At 42.2% G+C, this 14183-nt stretch overlaps 1 protein-coding gene across 3 annotated transcripts in view; it reads left to right on the top strand.

The window, feature by feature from the left end:
- LOC107146081 (polycystic kidney disease protein 1-like 1) overlaps window positions 1-14183 on the top strand; it is an 82951-nt gene that overhangs the window by 20885 nt on the left and 47883 nt on the right. The window contains exons 7-14 of one of the 3 annotated variants that reach the window (XM_048786581.1): window positions 542-662; window positions 1122-1336; window positions 2254-2576; window positions 6811-6981; window positions 8704-8823; window positions 9313-9481; window positions 10167-10406; window positions 12820-12952. In XM_048786581.1, the coding sequence (XP_048642538.1) occupies window positions 542-662; window positions 1122-1336; window positions 2254-2576; window positions 6811-6981; window positions 8704-8823; window positions 9313-9481; window positions 10167-10406; window positions 12820-12952 (1492 nt within the window). Of the gene's footprint in view, window positions 1-541; window positions 663-1121; window positions 1337-2253; window positions 2577-6810; window positions 6982-8703; window positions 8824-9312; window positions 9482-10166; window positions 10407-12819; window positions 12953-14183 lie in introns of those variants that run through there. The other 2 variants (XM_048786582.1, XM_048786584.1) reach the window with 2 other exon arrangements.

The following is a 14183-nucleotide window of genomic DNA, read 5'->3' as shown; positions in this document are numbered from 1 at the left end:
GTTGCAAACACTGATAGTAAATAGAGTTAAGGCCCCAGAGGCTGACTAATGTGGATGGGGGCTTGAGGCGCCAACTAACCCCACCCACCCACCCAGGGCTCAAACCCAAGACCTGCCACCCTTAACCTCAAAACTCTAGGCCTGTATCCCTAGCCTATGGCCATATACTACAGTGATTTTCAGTCAACCCAGGCCAACGTCCAGACCCCACAGGACAGACAGGGCATGTATAGAAAGTGATTTGCTCATCATGAAACTTCCAAAGCAGTGTTTTAGGTGGGCACAGATTTTTGTAAATTGCTCTAAATGTGCTCCCCTCTATCATGAGAACTTCTCCTAGAGCACCTGACCCAGCACTGTCTAGTTTACTTTCTGAGCAGATCATATCTCTGATGGTCCTTTGGGAAGGACTCCTGGAAATAGACCTCAGGTCACAGTAAGGGTCTTTCTAGCAGACTGGGATGATTAGAATCAGGTACCAAATGCATGACAGAAACAACACCAGATTTCCTTCTCATTCTGCCTTTTCTTTCATGATCAGAGCCCCTCACAAACTTTCTGCCGTGATTGGGAACCTCTGGAACAGCTGTGGCCCCAGCTTCTGTTATCAGCAGCTGCATGCCCCTAGGAAAGCAGATGGCACATTGTCTGGTCTATGTGAGGTTGGTGTCTGATCCCTGCCACACTGAACTTTATCAGAAAGCTACTGGCGAGAGTCTGGGGAACTGTCCTTGGAGTTTGTCAGTGACCCCTTTTTTGCCTTTCTAAGTTCTTTGGACACTGCACAAGCAGTTTTAAGGTATGAATAAAATTTGTCACTGCAATAAGGGAAAATGTACAATTTTATTGTCTTAAAGTGTGTCATTTCTGAGCTATTGGCTTCAATTGTAGAAGGTCATGTAAAATACCTGAATTCCTATCAGCTTAGCATGAATGGATAAGAAATGATCCTGAAATTCCTGATAAGACCTGCCTCCTATGTAGTGTGAGCCAGTCCCTGCGGGGTGCACTATCCTGTCATCTTTATTAAGTTGGTTTTTGACTATGGAGAATATCCAGTGCTGGGGCCAGGCCATGCTATTGGAGAAGCCCTCCCTTCTCATTGAACTTTTAAGTTCCAGGGCACCTCTTCTGCAGCAGCCCCCTGCAACTTGAAGACAGGGATTTACTGCTGTGACATGGGACTGCTGTGCTTTGCAGAGGACACAGCCAAGGCACCACTCTCTGGGACTGTCACCATGGGGACCCCCACCAAGGCAGCCGGGTCCCCACAGATCACCAGCGCTCAGCCAGCTCTTCTGAGATGGCTTTCCTGTCTCTCCACTATCCCTAAAAGGTAGGGTGAGGTTGGTGGAGGTGTGCACTTTCCCACCTACTGTCACTACCCAGGCAATTGGTGACTTTAGCGTCTTCGTTGTTGCCTTTTTGAGTCACCATGCAGGGATGACAGAACTGGCTACCCTTTGCCATCAGTGTCCCTTGTCCCATGGTTCCCTTTGTTTTTTCAGATCAGTCAGTTATCCAGACTGAATCTGATCATCTGAACTTGTCTCTAACGGGACACACACAGCACTTGTGAGACAAGGGAAGTGCCAGGAGCATGAAAATTTCCTGTTAAGATACTCAGGCCATTTCTCCTCTCTTCTCTGTGGGGCTTTACCTTTTGCCTGTGCTGCCAGCTATCTAATTGTACCAACACCATGGGCTTCACCTGTAACTGCTTTTAATCGTTAATCGAAGTCCTGTAATATTGAAAGCTGAAGATTGAGTAGTCTAGACTATTTCCAAACCCCAACTTACTTATAGCACCAGGGACTGTGTGTGGGAATGTGGAAATGATGGCACGTGTACAGAACCATAGTACAGAACCATAGCAAGTCATGACTTGTGGAAGACACCATCTTTTAATTCCACTCATTGAGTGAAGAGAGAAAATATTTATATTTTACTCTTATTTCTGCAGCTAGAACAGTAGTTCTCAGATTTCTGCTGACCTCAGAGTCTCTTGGGAGCTTCCTGCCCAGCCTAGTCTGTGACTCAGTGGGTCTGGGGTGCTTGTCTCACAAGAGTCCAGTGATGCGGGTGCTATTGGCCTAGAGTGCACTGTGAGGACCAGCTAATGAAGTCGTTCCTTGGCTTGTCCACACCTTGCTTCCTACTTCCAAGAGGCTCATTCCTACCCTCTTTGGGGCTGTATTCCTGTGACCCTATCAGACTGTTCTGAGATCTGAAGTCTCTGCCTCTCTTCCCCAGCTCCCTGGGCCCTCTACCTGAAGATTCCTGCACCCCCAGCTTCCCCAAGTCCATGTCTGTTCCAGAGATGCCCTGTCCCCTCACACAGTGTCCTCCAGGGACCATCCCAGCGAGAGGACTGGACAATGCCATGACCTCTGCCATCTGTTGCTTGCTTGAAAGGGATGCTCAGGCACCTCCAACTCTGGGATTTCGAGTCCACATGGTTTCTGGAATGGCTGTTTGTCTGCTGATGGAATTTGGTGATGGTTCTGGAGTTGAAATGAGCCTCTATAACATGTCCACAACAACAGAGGTGACTGCCTATCACCAGTACAGGAAAGGTATGTTACCAGTGTCCTCCGGAGTCCAGGGATATAGGAGCAGTGTTGGCACATTAGCCAGAAAGGAAGCCCCACTCCATTCTTCTGGACCCCTCCCAGCAGGTCTGATGTTAACCTGTGCGTGAGTCAGTCTGTGCCCTGCGTGCAAGCCTTTGCAAACATCATCTCATTTAGTTTTTCCATCAGCCCTCTGGGATAGGTGGGTGGGTTGAAGACTAGCCCTGGGGATTGCACAGCTAAAATAGTAGGGCTTCCTACATAAGGCAAAATTCTAGAAAAGTACTACTAATGAAAATCACTTAAATTGTCCTTCATGGACAGATATATAATATCACAATTTTTTAATAATTTTTATTGTTGGTTGTTCAAAACATTACATAGTTCTTGATATATCATATTTCACATTTTGATTCAAGTGGGTTATGAACTCCCATTTTTACCCCGTATACAGATTGCAGAATCACATCAGTTACACATCCATTGATTTACATATTGCCTTACCTAGTGTCTGTTGTACTCTGCTGCCTTTCCTATCCTCTACTATCCCCCCTCCCCTCCCCTCCCCTCTTCTCTCTCTACCCCATCTACTGTAATTCATTTCTCCCCCTTGTTTTTTTTTCCCTTTCCCCTCACTTCCTCTTGTATGTAATTTTGTATAACCCTGAGGGTCTCCTTCCATTTCCATGCAATTTCCCTTCTCTCTCCCTTTCCCTCCCACCTCTGATCCCTGTTTAATGTTAATCTTCTTCTCATGCTCTTCCTCCCAGAGGCATTTTACCACTGAACTACATTCCCAGCCCTTTTTAAACTGATACAATAAATAGCTGAGGCTGGCCCCAAACTTACAATCCTCCTGCCTTAGCCTCCTGAGTTGATGGAATTACAGATGTGCACTACAATGCCTGGGTTTTCTCCCTTTTTTAAATCTTTTTTTTTTTTTTTTGGTGCATTGTAGAGGGATACTCTTCCTTTTATTGTGCATCCTAATTCCTTGAATAAATCCAGGTGGCCTAAGAATCTTGCTTTTTTGTGTCATGTATGGGCAGGCTCCTGCTACATGGATCAATTCCCATCTTACTACACAGCCTACCATAATTCTGGACATCCTTGTAGTCACTGTCATAATGTTTCTCTTGGAAGCCAGCTTTGTTGTGTGAGCCCTTCTGGTAATGCTAAATTTTCATAGCTGAGATGAGTGCATTTGTCTTTACTGACATAACAGGTGTTCAGCCTTAGATCTGTCATATTTTACATTATGGGCTCTGTGAATTTTAAAATATGCTTCATTAAATGACTTCCCCTGCCCCTTTTGTATGTTTGTCCAAGTTAGTTTTCTGTTATATGGAAGGCTTGTGGCCTTGTCTTAGTTGATCTCTTTTATTTATAAAGAGGTTTTTATAAAGTGTCCTTTTTAAAAGAAATATTTATTCTTAAGTTTTAGGTGGACACAATATCTTTATTTTACATCTATGTGGTGCTGAGGATCAAACCCAGTACCTCGTGCATGCTAGGCGAGCACTCTACCTCTGAGCCACAACCCCAGTACCTATAAAGTGCCCTTTTTGCTCTACTTCTTTTGAGCACCCATTCATTATCCACTATGAACAATAACAAAATTTAGTATAGTCTGCTTTCTCTCTCCACATTACCAATTTTCATCATTTAAATGATCTTCATGAGTATTTTTATTTCTGCTCTTATATATGCTTACACACTTCTTAATTGTTTGGTTAAGTTTTCATGCTTTTATTTTATTTTTATTTTTTTATATCTTTATTTAATTTATTTATTTATATGTGGTGCTGAGGATCGAACCCAGGGCCTCACTCATGCTAGGCAAGTGCTCTACAACCCCAGCCCCTCATGCTTTTAAATTTCTAGCAATTACTTACAAGCAAGCTGTGTTATTTTACAACTCCACCTCATCTTCTCTTTCCTCCCAACTGTGTCTTGCTGTATCATTTCCCACTGTCAAGGTATACATTTATATGCTTTTCTGTCACCTGTTCTTCCACCTGTATTTTAATCCTAGATCTAGAGTTAGATACATTTTCTCACTCTTAGTCCTGCCATGCTGTTCTCACTTGACTCACTGAAGTTTGTCCCAGTAGACCCTTTAATGTTTCAGGAAAAATTTCTTCAATTATATCTCTATTTTTCTGTTCCAATATTTAAGCTTTCTTTTTGGAAGATTCTGGTCATACATATGTTGGGTCTATTTTGTCTTTTTCTAAATTTTTTTTTGTTCTTTATTTTTAATTCATCTCTCCTGCCTTTATCATTATTTCCTTTATGTTTCTTCTTTTGCATTTGCAGTTTCTATTCTCTGATGCTCTTTGAAATGCTGCCATCAGTTTTTGCATTTCTTCTCTGTCTTACATCATAGAAGCTAATGATTTCCCAAGTTGTTATATCTTTTTATCTTCTTGTAAACAATGACTTTCTGGCAAATGATCTTACTCTGTTATGAGAATCTCTTGAATTTGTCCTCTTAATTCTTGTAGTATCTTCTGAATGGTCTTTCCTTCTTCCTTCCTTCCTTTTGTCCCTTTCCTTTTTCTCTTCATCAGTATTACTCATAATTAAAAGAGTTGCTGTTTTCTAAAATGGCTGTCTGAAAGTGCTATGCATGTGTGCCATATGTGTTCATGACATTCATAGTCACTGAGTCCTTTTGCCTCTGGGTTCTCACTTCAGGATACTTTCCCTGTGCTTCCCCCAGCACGATTCTTGCTCATTCATGCTTAATTTTTGCTTAATTTTTAACAACTTTTACATCTATTTTATATCCCAAACATATTAGCTAACTTCTGTTTCTCCAAGAAAAAAAAAAAAGTTTTCATTTTTCATTTTCCTTATCACCTTTGGATAATGCCTAGAAGAGCTGATTGGAAGCTGACTGTAGTTATGTTCAGATCAGCAATTGCTCTATTAATGTTAAATATCTACAACTTTAATACATATGCATTGATTTTTGTTGTTGTTGTTGTTGCTTTAAAACAAAAATGAGAAGTTGATTTTTTCATCTCCTACTAGAGGTCAAGTCTAAAGCAAACTTTTAGGTAAAGGATACCTAAGATCTGACTATATAATATTCTAGCACCAAATTTTCAAGCCTGTGGAGGGGTCTCCTAACTACTAGGCAAATTGCCTTTCTGACCTGGTAGACATGAAATTCTTCTTTTAAAATGAAGCAGGAACAATATATTGGTTCACACATAGCACAGCTCTTAATTAAATGTGATGATTAGCACAAATGTACTTTATTTTTTAAAATTTTTTTATTAGTTGCTCAAAACATTACAATGATCTTGACATATCATACACAAATGTACTTTAAATGTAATGATCAGCACAAATGTCCCTTTCGCTTTCTATTTATTAAAATCCACATGCAGATTTTCTTTTTGACACAGATGTGAGAGGAAGTGTTATAAGATATTTGGGGTAAAGCTATCAATGATGTTTCAGCATTTAAGATATAGCTTCCAAATGAGATTACAATTTGGGAAAGTGTACCTATTCTTGCACATGTAATGTGACCAGATGCCTTCCCTCTGGCCTTCACTCAGTATCCCCCAGGCCCTGTTACTCCATAACCACATTCATTACTCTTCCCCATAGATGTTTAATTCCTTAAAGTACTTCCCTCCTTTCTACATATTATGCTGTTATTTGCAACCTTCTGGGAAAGTGAAGAGAGGAAAGACCATCTCAATTCCTAAGAAATAATTGCATACTCTGTGCCTAGAAAAAATGATTTAACATTTGGGCTTCAGTTTCCCATCCTGAAAAACTTGACTGGTTATTTCATAAGCATTTATTGTGTATCTATTGATTGATTACTTTCCTGACTAGAATAGTTAAGCCTGAAAGTGAAGCATAACCCAAGTTCTGCAGACAAACGACAGATGTAGCCACCATTCTGCCTGGGTCATTAAAAGAGGGTCATGGTAGGGGTAAGTTGGCCAGATGAAGGCATAAAGAAGGAATCTGTGGCCAAGAGAAGGTCATGCACAAGGCTGAATTTCAACAGATATCAGCAGAGCACTAAACCACACACAGAGCCAAGTTGAGTGTGGGGCTCTGTGAACTGTGTGAGTGCATGCTTGAAATGGATCTGCTGCTGCAAGATTTCCCAGACTAGTCCCCCCATTGTGACCAGTCTGCAGATGTTAACTGTTATGCTTATCTTTAAAAGTTCACAAGTTCTTCCTCTCTCTTCTTTTTCCAGAAGGGGTCTATATGCTCAGGGCTGTTATTTACGAGTTTCATGGAACCAAAGTGGAGCTTGGACCTTATTATGTGGAAACAGGCTGTGAGGCTGTGTCTGTGTTCATGAATTCCAGCAGTGTCCACCAGGATGAAGTCCTTGTCTTTGCTGGCTCCCCCGCGAAGCAGAAAAGTAAGACCCATGTCTGGAGGCTGAGCAACCAGACCTCAGCTCTAAATACAGGATGACTCTTTGAGTTATTTACACCATCCAAGTGTTAACAATACGACATTTGACATTACTTTCATGTTGTAATCTTCCCTCATTCAGAACATAGTTATTCAGAACATTGTATGCTGGGAGAATATGACAATGAAATCACACAAGGTGTTGGACTCAAGGAATTTGTAATCTAGAAAAGATATTAAGATAAATACATGAAAATAAGGAAATGGAACAGAAAAGTTTCTTAAGAATGGCTATGAACGTTCAGAAGAGGGGGATTATGTGTAACTGTGGGAACAGAGACTGCCTGAGGTATTGTTACATATGATGAGCCATGAAGGACAGGTGTGTGGGGACATTCCAGGAAGATGGCGCAGCCATAGCCACTGCCCAGACTGAGGATCAATGCTGAGTGCTCACAGTATATCAGGAGCTTTCTAATTTCCTTCCTGTCTACTTACATTCTCCTCACACCCAGCTGTAATGTAGATGATCTGTCCCTTTATGTCAGTGTTATACAGGAGGAACCTCAAGGTCAGAGGAGGAATCCCAAGCTGGTAGGAAGACTCCAGCCATGTGTTATAGAAGGAAGAGTCCAGAGTGTGTGGTCCAAGTAGATGGAATTATGGAATTATAGCATTTCCCAGAAATAATAAAAGGAGAACCCAAAAGGGCATGCATCCCAGTGAACTTATTCATGACAAATTCTTATAATTTTTCCTGCACTTTTTCCATACAGGTAGCCTAGTGAGAAACTCTCCATCCAAGAGTTATAGAATATATAGAGAAGAATTGGTTTTAACCTATTAGCACACTCTAATCAGCCATGGTCATTCATTTGACTTGTCTCACCTAAACTCTGAATAAGTAAATAGCCTGTCAGAATCTAGAATTGGGAGATCTGAGTTTTAATCCAGCCCAACTGATCAATATCTGGATAATCTTTGCTAAATCCATTAATTGTACTTTCCTTACTTTTGGACTGACAGATTGTGGTCAGAATTAATTTTTAGTTGTTAATTAGAATATCACTGTTATTTGTGGGTTTTTAAAAAAATTCTAGTGCATTGATAAAGAACAAAAATAGAAGTTTTCTCTTTATAAACTGAAAAGCCATGCAAAGGAACAGCAACATAATATATAATATAATACAATATCCCTTTATTATAATGAGTTGTTTCAAATCATAGCCCTCTTCTGAATCTGATTCAGTGTTTGGTATCTGCCTCTTAATAATACACTATGTGTGTGTGTGATGCATGTGTGTGTGCATGTGCAAAATATGCATTGCATTTTAGAGGACTAGAGTGCATGAGACTTGTCTTTGGATCTCCATTTATCCTTGTGAGGTGAAGGCTTCTCAGAGAATACACTGGAGAAACACTTTTAACAAGATCATCTAGCAAAGCAATGAATATATTTTAAAAGAATTAACTTACTCACTACCATGAAGGGAGTTCTCTGGAGAGAGAGAGATAACATTTAAGGAAAATTTTAATGAAAGAAATACTGTGACATGGTTTATATTTTCCAGGCCTGTTTGATTCCAGAGCACATGCTTCAAATTTTGAAATGTATTGGAACTCAAAGAGGGAAAACTGAAAATGGATAATATTGATGAGTGTTGCATGAGAAAACTGAACTAATTTTAAGCCTGTTTTTCTTTCACTATGCTTTTTCTTGTTTCAGGAACTGTTGTGATACATCATATCCCATCCACCTCTTCATATAATGTGTCCTTTGTTTCTCAAACCCTAGTGGGTGACTGTCAGAATTGGACCAGCATGACTGTTTGGTACAAGATGCAACGTATGTTTTTACTTTAATTCCAGATTTAACAAAATCTCCCTCATGTGTCAGTTGGGGTTTTTGGAGCCACTGGCAGCACAGGCTCTGGTATCAGCTCTACCTGAGGCCCATCACCTTTGCCCTTAAGCAGGTTCTTGGTTCCCCTGCAGTTTGTTCTAGGAATTTTCTAGAAACCATAGGCACAAGGGTCCCATTGAAAGGTGTAAAAAGGTGGGCTATCATCACTCACAGATGTCATCCCATACCCTTCCAAACATAATTCTCAAAGGAGGCAGCCATCTTGCCTGGTGAGCTATTACCAGGCTTTTGAACTCAGGCTACACCTCCTGCCAGGCTCCTGCAGCTGTACCCTTGGCGTAGCCCTGCACTCACATTAGCTCACTGCCCTGACACAGTCCTTGACTAAGTGGGAAAGTAGAGATGATGACTCTCTGGATGGATTCCAGTCCTCCATGTTGATGTCCCTGCACCTTTCTCTCTTTGCCATAGCTGTCTCTATTTACACAAACGGAACAGTGTTTGCTACAGATGCAGACATCACCTTCATGGCTGTTACTAAGGAAACCATACCCCTAGAGTTTGCATGGTATTTTGGAGATGATCCACCAGTGAGGACAATTTCAAGAAGCATTCGGAGAAGGCTCCACATCCCCCAGTGGTTCGTAAACATGGTGGTCATGATGGGTGTGGCTGATGGTGATGCAGCTGGTACTCAGGTGGAACATTATCCTGGTGCTACCAAAATAATTTTAAGGGTGTCATGTTTGTATTTTAACAAGCCAATGAGTGCTTTTGTAAATTGAGCTCAAGCATAAGATTTAAGAGGAGAGAAACTCGCTTTCCTTCAGTGTGCACTATGTAAGAGTGCTGGGCTTTGAAATCAAGCAATCCCAGGTTCAAGTTCTATCTCAGCCACCAATGTGACCTAGGACTGTGCTCACCCCCCTGCTTGAAGAAGCTAACTAATAAGAAGGGGAGGCCAAAAATATTACTCCCCTTTTCCCATAAGGCAGATATCACTGAGTACTCTGATAACTATACAAATTAAGTCCCCGATCCCTCTGCCTTTCTTTTTTTATTATTATTATTTTTTTTATTTTTTGATATCAGGGATTTTACTCAGGGATGCTTTACTATTGAGCTACATCCCCAGCCCTTTCTATTTTTTAAAATTTTGAGACAGGGTCTCACTAAATTGCTGAGGCTAACCTCGAACTTGCAATCCTCCTGCCTTGGCCTTCCAAGTCACTAGGATTATAGACATGTGCCACCTCACCCAGCTCCCCCTGCCTTTCTGTTGAAATGACATAATTTCTCTCCTGCCCTACTCTCCCATCCCATAGGTATCATGTGAAGGTCAAGGCCTCCAGCAGGATCAGCAGTGTAGTCTCCAAGCCCCACATCATCAGGGTGCAGAAGAAAATTGTAGCCAACCGACTCATGTCTACCACCTCAGCCCTAGTAAACACCAGCGTGGCCTTTGAGTGCAGAATCAACTTTGGCACGGATGTTGCCTTCCTGTGGAATTTTGGGGATGGCACTGTCAGCACGGGGAGTGGCTCCAATAGCCACATCTATAGCAGGTAAATCATGTGGGGGCAGGTGGCAGCTTGCTGCAGATAGCAACTGGACTCAGGGTTTCAGGGATCAGCTCTCAGGTTCCTCCCAGCTCTCCTGTCTTTCAGGTGATGTAGAGACAAATGGGATCTGGCTATGACTCTGCATAAGCTTGAAATCCAGGAAAAAGATGGAGAGAAAGAGAGCTGTCTTCTGTGTGGGGTGGGGGTGGGGGTGGGGGTGGAGTTCCTGTTCCAAAAGGTGTGGTGGTGACAACTCATTTTGCTTCAGAAACTAGGGAACCACACACATGAGCATTTGCACATGAGCCCAAGGGGGAATCCTGAGCAGGAGCTTGCCAGAGGGAAAGGGAGGGGGAGTGTTTTCCAACAGACAGCAGTGCAGGTGAGACCCAAGGAGAGGGCACCAGAGGGAGAGGTCTGGGGTAGCTGGTGAGATGTGAATGTAAGAGCAAATGGGGAGGTGGCAGATAAAAGTTTAAGGTGCCTGGGACAGATTGTAGAAGGCCTTCAGTATCGCTCAGAGGAGCATGCATTCTGTCCTTTAGTCTTTACTGAACACCTACTGTTTATCTGCAACAAAGCATTATGGAGATAGTCATGTGTCACTTAATGATGAGGATACACTCTGAGAAACAGGTTTCTATCTGATTTTGTCATTGTGCAAACCTTACAGACCATGTTTGCACAAACCTAGATATATAAGTCAGGCATTTGCTGTCAAGAAACGAAATAAATGAGATGTACAGGACCAGTGCCAGGGAACACAGCTTAGTGTTTCACAGCATACTTTTCTAAGTAGAAGGAGTGCACTCTGAAATAATGATGAAAGTATTATATACTGATTACATAAACCAGTAACATAGTCATTTTCTATCTTTATTAAGTGTTCTAGGCCGGGTAATTCCTTGTGCTATACTTTTATATAAAAGCAGCACAGTAGTTGTTTTCACCAGCATCACCACAGACATGTGAGTGATATGCTGCACTACTGTATTGTGACAGCTATGACATCATGAGGAGATAGGAATTCCTTCTGTCCCTTATAATAATCTTGTGGGACCACCCCTGTGTATGCGGTCGTTATACAGAGCATGACCAGATGAAAAAGTGGCACCAATGCTTCTATCCAAAATAAACGTAGCATTTCTTAGAGAAGATGGACAAGGCCATGGGAACCACAAGTACAAACCACAGGATTGCGCATCTCAAGATTAGGAGTGTGATCAAGTGGTTCCCAGCCAAGTCTCTGGCTAGTCTGAGTTCTGAGTTGAGACCTCCCAGTGAGCATCCAGCCATGAAATAAGTATGGCCAAGGTTGAGCATGGAGGCTTCATGCTGGTGCAGGGGCATATCGGAGTATGCACAAGCATCCAGAAATCAAGCCTTGTGTGGGCAGTAGCACCAGAGAAATGTTGCAAAATTCCTCTAATGCAAGGTTACTCCGAGAACACAAGCCACCTCTGCTGCTTTGATGGGGCCTCCTAAATAGTCTATTGCTTCACCACTGGAAATAGATTCTCATGTGTGGAAGGAAGGAATTGAGATACCTGCATACTGAGGCAGGCATCTAGGGCCTACACCCCTGGCAGTGTGCTCTTCTGCTCCAGGACATGCCCTCAGGAAGGTGGTGTTTGGTGCCATCTCTAGTGTTTTCCCCGGGCTTATCAAGAATCTGAGACCAACCCGCAGCCTTATCGCCTCAGTAGGACTTGCCTTTCTTTCAAATCTCCGGGGTAGCAAGTGACATTCTGGTCCCTGGAAACTCAAATTTGTGGTATTATGATGGGACTATTTTTCTGTTTCCAATTCAAAAGTTTTGAATGATAATCCCTTATGCATCATTTACCAAATCAACATACTTTTCCTTAATGAAATGCAACCTGCTGGGTCCAGTGTTGCCTGTTCACATACTCCTCCTGTGCCGCATCCTTCATAGCTGAGACCCTCCAGCCTCTCCTGGAACTGGATTCAGGTCCATGTTGAGGACCTATTCTGTTTTCAGGTCTTTAGGAGTTTTTTCAGGAAACCTTACCCCTGAAATAGACTAAAACAGAAAGACCCTGCTGATTAGGTCCGTTGCACTTGTCATACAAGGAATAACTGTGTGTGTCTCTCTGGTCAACAGAAAAGGCTGCTTGGAGTAGCAGGTCCTCACCTGGCTGTGCCGTTTTGTTTGGAATGTGTGACAGCAGTTTGGGGTTGGGCACTAGGCTTGACCACTAGGTGGACAGCTGATCCATCACATTAGATAACGAATAACCTCTGTGAATATCAACCTGTATCTCTTCTGTCCCTACTCCTTGGGATGACTTGCCATCAAATACTATAACTATGAAGATCTAGGATGTTTGTGAACAGTGGATAAGCCTGATGTATGGCAACTTTGATCTTATTTATTTACTTTCTGCCCTTCCAGGGAGGGAGAATTTATAGTGGAGGTCCTTGTCTTCAACAATGTCAGCTCTGCCACCCTAAGAAAGCAGCTTTTCATTGTGCGTGAACCCTGCCAGCCACCCCCAGTGAAGAACACGGGACCTGGGCGGGTCCAGGTAGGACCAGGGTCTGAGGAGTCCTTCCCAGCTGTGCTGCCACACTGCCAGCACCGCTCCACACTGTTGGAGCGGTGTCAGGATCAGCCAGCCCTTTGCAGAATGAAGGAGGCTTTGTGGAGTCTAGACTGCTACATTTTACACAAAAGAACCACTGTCAGGACTTTGGAGAGGGTGGGCCAGTCCTGTGGGGGACAAGGCCCACCCCAAGCCTAACGGGAAGGGAAAGCCTGATTTCTGGTATGTGAATAAGTCCTTTATTTGCCTATATGACACTGGCATTCAGCACAGCTTGCTTTGAGGAGATTTTTTTTTTTCTTTTTCTTTCTTTTTTTGATTATGCAGAGAACTGTAGCATTTTCAGGAGAAAGGAAAATTTAACACCAAAATGAAAAGAAATGATCAATTGTTGAGCACCACCTACAGGTTAGGAAAAATAGTGGGGTTTTTTCCTTTCTTTTTCTTTTTTCTTTTTTTTTTAATTTCTTGCATTCCTTTGAGGTCTTTGATTTAAAGCAAATTTTACATCTTGGGGCAAAGGTGCTCAGATTATACGTGGGAATTAAAATCCATGACTGAGCATTTGCCAAAACGTTTTCTGTGACAAGCAGAAAGGCCTGTTGCAGCATAGGCCCCAGCACTCCCAGAGGGTGCAGTGGAGTTAGCAGCACTTGCCATTGGCTGGGGCAGGCCTGAGTCTGCTCAGGAAATCCAAAGCTTTCCAGGCTAGACCCCTGCCCACGCTCCAGGCCAGCACACACCAACACTGTCAGGCAGCTTTATGTACTGGGTGCTCATATTATCTGGGGTGGGAGACAGACCAAAAGTCCAGGGGACTTGAGTAAATTAATATAATTCATAGTAGAAGCAACAAAAAATAACTGAGAAGTAATTTAAATAATAACTAAATAACTAAATAACACCTGGGTAGAGCACAAGTCCCAGGCCAGAGGATCTGGAGTGAACCCTGGTTCTGGTCTGAAGCCAAGCCATGGGACACTGCTTTTTTTTTTTTTAATTTGTGACCTACACATAAAAAAATTGTACATATTAATTATTCTGGTTTTTCAAATCTTTTAAAACATTTTCTTATCTGTAAAACAAAGAAAACAATACTAATAACTCCATTTTCTTTATAGTTTATTTTGTACACTTAAAGTATAAAGAAAAAAATGAAATCACCTTAATTCCATCCTGCAGAACATAGCTACCATTCATCATCATCTGATGT

This window comes from Marmota marmota, unplaced genomic scaffold (genome assembly GCF_001458135.2).
Source record: "Marmota marmota marmota unplaced genomic scaffold, marMar, whole genome shotgun sequence".
Taxonomy (NCBI): Eukaryota; Metazoa; Chordata; class Mammalia; order Rodentia; family Sciuridae; genus Marmota; species Marmota marmota.
Note: the sequence above shows the minus strand (reverse complement) of the source record. Positions and strands in the feature narration are given on the sequence as shown.